The 6,742-nt window shown below is 44.3% G+C and overlaps 1 protein-coding gene across 1 annotated transcript; it reads right to left on the bottom strand.

The window, feature by feature from the left end:
- Positions 1-942: 942 nt before the first annotated feature.
- LOC127310386 (peroxidase 57) lies at positions 943-3,551 on the bottom strand. The gene is made up of 4 exons (XM_051341069.2): positions 2,792-3,551; positions 2,510-2,689; positions 2,081-2,243; positions 943-1,677 (listed from the first exon to the last, which is right to left on the bottom strand). Exons 1-4 carry the CDS (start codon positions 3,032-3,034, stop codon positions 1,268-1,270), a joined length of 996 nt encoding a protein of 331 aa, XP_051197029.1. The 5' UTR covers positions 3,035-3,551; the 3' UTR covers positions 943-1,267.
- Positions 3,552-6,742: the final 3,191 nt, after the last annotated feature.

The following is a 6,742-nucleotide window of genomic DNA, read 5'->3' as shown; positions in this document are numbered from 1 at the left end:
TATAGGCACATGTTCCATACAAACAAGCATCTTTTCATCTAAGAGACACCTCGAACAGGCGCCTCCTCTTGTAATCGATACCCGAACAGATGGGAAACCATGTATTAATACCTGTGTTCTTGATCAATAAAAGTGACAAGTTTCAGATCAATTAAATTGATTCTTTACACGAATTCCAAGTCAAATCACGCTACTTACACAAGTTTTAACATGCATGGGATGAACCGATCAATCAATTAACCATGCCAACCACACTAACTTACACAAGTTGGAAACTAACATAGGTGAATGCTCGTAGTTTGTGAAAAATAAATACTAAAATCCACCGCAGTAGAATACCAACTTGTTGGCGTTCTTGGTCAGCTAGAGCTTGTCTAGCTAGCCATGTGTTGACCATTCTGGACGCTACTTCGATCTTGTACACGTATCTGTGCCAGGGAATGTTACCTTCTAATTTTTCTTATACCAACCATGATTGCATTACATTTGTATTATACTATTAGGATTATTTTTAAGAGCGTATATAAAAACAGTTTATAGATCTACTAGGGTACCTTGAGTGTTGGACGGTGGCGCGCTGGTTCAAGGCGATTAATCAGCTATCTTGGACAAGATGCGCGTAATAAGAAAATGGCTTGTGTGCGAGTGAAGATTCGTTGCATATGATGAATGGAGCTTAGCATCTGGGAAATCAAAATCAAAGCATCTGGGGATGCACTCTGCTCATATTCTGTGTGCCTCCTCCTAGTTCGAGACTTTTGAAGATGCTCATTGAACTTAATTAAGGTTTTCAGTGACAGTAGAGGGTACACACTGCATCGAAAATTTGACTCTAGAAAGTTACCCCTCTGTTTCTAAATATAAAAATGTATTTTGAGAGTTCGTTTGAACTTCCAAAACGTATAATATATTTAGAAACAGACTGATACACCACAACAAGCATTTGCCCTCCTGCCAAGCAAGTCCCTGCTGGTTCTTGACAGGATGTAACTTTTTTTCTCATTTCATTTCCTTTGGTAAAAGAATCCTACACTAGTGTCGATCTTATTCTCATATATCATGGAATGCTTATTTTTATACCAGCCACGTACAAAAGAATTTGACAACAAAAATTCTACTCAGATTGACTAGCCGAATCATATGTGATCATCGACAAGAATGCTAAAAAAAAGAATGTAGATGGATCTCAATTGGGCATCGAATGGCCATCTATTTTCTCCATCTCTCTTATACTATGATATTTCTAGCAAAAATAAAAGTATTCGGTTTAGTTTGTTGCCCGGCAGTTCGTTCGGATCTCTCCATCTGTGCCCGTCAAGACTTCAACGGCGGCGAGCTTGTTGATCGCCTGGACAAACATGGGGAAGAAGTTATTGCTGTCGGCAAAGTACCTGACCATCCAGGCGGTGGAGGGGTCGTCGCCGAGGCCCTGGTCGACCCCGAGGGCAGCGCGTTGTTTGGTGATCTGGTTGAAGTAGCTCGTGTCGAAGGTGAGGATGCTATTGGGGTCGTCGAGGTAGACGATGTTGTCGAAGCTCTGCCCCTGGGGGCAGGCGTATTTCTGCAGGATCCCACAGTAGGCCGGGTCCATGGACGGGTCTGCCGCGCCGGTGCCGTTGAAGTTGTACAGCCTGTCCTGGATCAGCGAGCAGTGCGTCACCCCCACCGTGTGCGCGCCTGCACATGCATGTACGTAATTTTTTTTAGGTCAACTTTGAAGTACTCGATAGTCGATACTAAGATTTCTTTCTTAACAGCAGTTGAAATTTTGCCATGGGACTGTGTGCGCGTGTGTGATACTCTACCGACTCACCAATGTTCCGCAGATCTCGATCAACAGACTCTTGCATTACACATTATTCAAACGTTAGAAGCAATGCAAACTGTTTTTTACTATGTGTGCTCTAGCAGTGGAATAGCTGACATTCCATGTGTCGATGCACATTGATGTAATTCTACACTATATGTCAAAAGCTAGGAGGCTAATTAAGTATCACTATGTTCCATAATATAAACCATTTTAGTAAACTAAAATAGTTTGATAAAACGGCATATATTGTGTAACAGAGCTAGTAATTACCCATGAGTGCGGCCATCTCGAAGCTGTTGAAGCCCTTATTGGCGAACATGGCTGCCGCCGTCGGGATGTCGACGTGCGGTGGGGGCAGGTCGCTGCACTTCCAGGACATCGAGGACATGCCGTCCCTCCTACCCAGCTGCACCGCGTAGCTCGGCCCACCGCACTGCATACATAAGATGCCGGCCGTTACATACAAATATCAGCTTGTCATTCTCCAAATGGGAATAACAATTGATGGAGACGGAAGGCTCTCGATCGAGATCAGTAGAACAGTAACGTGGTAGGCTAATTAAGAATAAGTAATAGTCCCTGACTCCATCTAGCTAGTTGCTAATTGTTTTGTTTTGGCACCGATTGATCGCCATCAAATCATGTGCAGAAGAAGCAAGCAAAAACTTGGTGATAGAACGAGAGCGAGGACTTGCTTACCATGCCGACAGCGTCTCTGGTTGCGGCCACGATGATGTCGGCGCAGGAGACGACGCCGGGGCACGCCGCCTCGAGTTCGGACTTGATGTCGTCGATGAGGTCGTAGGCGAAGATGCCGGTGTTCTGCACCGCCGTCTTCTCCGTGCCAGGCCCGTCCAGCAGTATCGATGCGTCACACCCCTGATCACCCATCCATCAATTGGGCCATTAACATATAGAGTGAGCAATCAAATTAGCTACTCCTTGCTTGAATCAAACGAATGGGTGCTCTAATTTGCTTACCTGGACGAAGCAGTCGTGGAAGATCATGTGGAGGAGGCCGGCGACTATCTTATTTTCCCACGAGAGGCGAGCCTTCACGGCGCTCAGGATGACGGCCTCCACGTTCGTGTTATTGCACTTGCCGGCGTAGTAGTTGTTCGCCAGCTGCGCCCGGCAGCACACCGCGGACGACGCAAGAACCACCGCCACGACCACCACCACGGCCGCGAAGCGGGAGGAGGAAGAGACGGCCGAATAATGCATCGGATGTTGGAACTCCTATGTGCTCGATCGATCTCCTTGGCCCTCTTCTATCTAGCTCTCCCCGTCTCCGGTCGACCGGGCAGAGTGTTCCTCTCGTCGGCGTGCCCCTACCTGACCAGCTTAGCAAGCAGCACAGCGCGCGCAGGTGCTGCCCTAGCAGATAGTGGTAAGCGAGATCGACGGCGGCCAGCCACTTGAATGTACTGACTATAAGGCTTCGAAGCCGCACCCGCGACCAAGGATGGTGCGCGGCTATATAGGTGGGGATCGAGGATGACAAAGAGAAATGTCTTGTAGTACGACTGTACGAGTAGACAGAACACTAGCTATAAGAGGAAGAGGAGAAGGAAGCATCGCATCATATGTCGGTGAGATGACAGGTGTACCCAGTGAGATTTCCGTGAAGAGTCGTGCGTTCGTTCGGATCCTGCGCGCTCAGCTTCATTACCCATGCCAGCCACACGTGCCCGCAGTTGGCACCACGCACGCATGCCGGTGCAGCTCAGTCAGCTATACTCCTGTCAGCAGCAGCACCTTAATTAGCTCTTGTACAACTCTGCTCTGTAACGGTACTTCTATTGTTTGATGTGCCCGATCGAGGCATTTCAAGTCAGCCAGTTACTGCAAACTGGATAGAAAACAATTGATCGACTGCCGTCTGTTCATCTCCAAGGCTTGAGTTGTGTTAGTTCAGTCGGCAGTGTGTATACTCGTGTCAGCAAGCGCACTGAAAAAGAACAAAGGGAAGGGGACTAGATCAGAACAACAACAAATTATAGAACTAACTTAACTTAGTAGCTAACCAGGCTGCAGGTCTAGTAGATGGACGAAGCACTAGCGTATCAGCTTGATCTTTGCCGGATACTATGCATATGCGATGCCCACCATTGACCAGTATTTCCACATTAGATTACTCATGCTTCTTAATTAACCCAGAAAAATTATATTCACCTTTTGCTGGCCTACCTCATTGTTTGAAACTAATTCAACTACGAGCTAGTATAGCTAAATAACCACATAATATCAGCTAACATTTGATCGATGTACGATCAAGATCCGCAAACGAGGACACTGAAAAAAGAACATACAAAACGGGAGCAGATCAGAACAACAAATTCCATAACTAACATAACTAATAGGTTGCAGGTCTTCTGTATTAGCTTGATCTTTTTTCTTACTACTTACTTCGAGGCAACAGCCCCACAGTCCCCACTTCATTACCAAAATGTGTACAAAGTTACATAGGAACTAGGAAAGGGAAACAAACGTGTACAACTATCTAAGCTAAGGTAGCTATCCATGCCTTAAGCTTATCAGAAAGATTGCTATTTAATCTGTACATGTGAAGAGAGAAGGCATGAATGTAATTGTTACGCCAAGCAGCAAAAGTAGGCCTAATGTTCTGAAAAGTCCTAGCATTCCTGGTCATCCAAATGGGCCAAGATGTCAAGAAACACACCTCGGAGAAGAAAGGTTGTTTAAAATCAGCTATAGCTTTCCTGACTGATTGAAACAAATCATTTCCTAAATCCCAGCCAATCTGAAGATATGTCCAAATTCTCTGCTGAAGTTATATTCAAAGAATAGATGATGCCGTCTTCATAGATTCTGCCAGGGGCATACCATATATGTATCATCTGTTACATGCCAATATCTTCTCTGCAACATGTCCCTCCTGTTTGACCTTTCTCTAATCAATAACCAACCAAATATATCTATCTTCATAGTACACTTACTTTTCCAGATCCCCTTATATAGCGGGAACACCTCAACAGTTCTGTGAACATAAGCATTTAATTTTGAGGCTTTCTACTTACCATCCTTCCATACACATTTTTCATTCATCTTTGCCTTCAGCCTGCAAATTCAATTGTAACAAGCCCTACAGTATAAGGAAGTCACCATGAACACATTGTTATAGAGCAATCTTGAACACTTTGAGATCTGTCATCCAGCAGAAGCAGCTCTTGAACAACAATCTTCTGATTCTTTGAAATCTCTGGCTAAGAGGGATTCTGGAATTATCAATTTCTCATTCAGCAAAACAAAACTAAATAGAATCTCCAGAAAAACAGCATTTGGTTTGGCCACCACTCTATATCTATACATTAGCTTACATATATCCATCTGCATTTTTTTCCTTTCTGGTATACGGTTGTGTGCATCCTACCTATGCAGAGGCCGCGTGTGAGCTCTTATGGATTGCATCAGCTTGATGCAAATTATGGTTTAATAAAGTGCCATTTATCAAAAAAAAAAAACTCCACCAATATGATCCACATAGATTTCTACCATGAGGAATATCATTCTCAAGGTATATCCGTTTTGCTATAGAACTTGTGCAAATGCTTGATCAATATTGCTTCATTCTGATGCTGAAAATTAATTATGCCCAAACCTCCTTTGTCCATATTAGCTTTGATCTTTGTGGAATATGCATATGTCATGCCCATGATTGACCAGTTTCTCCACTTTTTTTTTGACCAAGAAACCGTAGGGGAAATCCCAACGGATTTTTTTATATATATATGTAAGTGAATCCCCATTATGTTACTCATGCTTCTTAATTAACCCAGCAATAAAATTATATTTCACCTTTTGCTCACCTGCCTCATTGGTTTGAAACCAATTCAACTACGAGGTAGCTAAATACTACATAATCAGCTAACAATTTGACCGATGTACACTAAAGATCCGCAAATGAAGGAATACATGATTGATAACTCACGTGCGCTCTCATCATTATTCCCCCGCTAGATCGGTAGCCAGTTCATCAAATCAACCAAAAACATGTGCATGCCTAGTTCCTCCGAAATCTCCAGCTTTAACTCAAAGCTAGCTCAGTTTGATGATTAAATGGAACAAGTTGAGTGTACTTAATTAAACTATTCCGTCAAGGTCAAATGGTTACATGCGCCAATGGATTTCCGCGCCGGGGGTTCATGAGTAAACTTAGAACATGTGGTAAACCGGTGGCTCCGTTGGCTGCCCATGTGCCTGGATTCAACACAAACTTGCCCTCCCCATGCAGGAAAGCCTTACATTATGTGCACCCCAAAGAAGCTAGGCAGCCTGCCTATCAGTAGCAGCTAAGTGTTGAAGTGAGTTAAGAGGCTCGATCGTTTCGTCTTGTGAAGTTCAAGGTACTACACAGGTCACAAAACAAACCTCCATAGGATGCTTAGTTGGCTGTAGGAAACTAGTTTTTCTTTATGGCTCCTGGGGTAAGTGATTACTAGTTCTCTGTAAAAGTCGACTGGGTTGGCATAAATCCGTGGATCCCAACTGGTGGTTTTCTTTCAGCAAGTATTGTTCACTCGAGTTCTGCCTGCTGCCATGCTTTCGGCCGGTGCTTTCTAGTACAAGGCTTGTCTCCAGTAGCGTAATAGTACAAAGAACGAACAAGAAAAGGCGCTCAGCTCTCTAGTCTTCTGTGGCTAGCTCTCGTGATTTGACTTGCAATATTTGATCTTTATGCCTGGAGCTAGCCAATGACTGAAGCAACCAAACATTCAGTCATTGCGGTGGACCAGATCGAGAGCACATCTGTACTGCACTCGGTCATGTGCAGACAATGCCTCTCAACCTCCTGAGTTGGCTACCTATAGCTACACAAGTCAAGGTAACCATAAGCAAATTTACACGTTAAGCTAGCTAGCTAGAAAGAAGGGTTCAGATGCAGCCACGCCGTGGGCTCTCATGGCAAAA

This window comes from Lolium perenne, chromosome 1 (genome assembly GCF_019359855.2).
Source record: "Lolium perenne isolate Kyuss_39 chromosome 1, Kyuss_2.0, whole genome shotgun sequence".
NCBI lineage: Eukaryota > Viridiplantae > Streptophyta > Magnoliopsida > Poales > Poaceae > Lolium > Lolium perenne.
This window is presented reverse-complemented; position numbering and strand designations above follow the sequence as displayed.

Excerpts from the sequence above, each read along its gene's own strand:
- LOC127310386 (XM_051341069.2), bottom strand. The coding sequence starts at position 3,034 with ATGCATTATTCGGCCGTCTCTTCCTCCTCCCGCTTCGCGGCCGTGGTG. Across the intron at positions 2,690-2,791 it reads TCCACGACTGCTTCGTCCAG|GGGTGTGACGCATCGATACT; the intron begins GTAAGCAAATTA and ends ATGGGTGATCAG. Across the intron at positions 2,244-2,509 it reads CCAGAGACGCTGTCGGCATG|TGCGGTGGGCCGAGCTACGC; the intron begins GTAAGCAAGTCC and ends TTATGTATGCAG.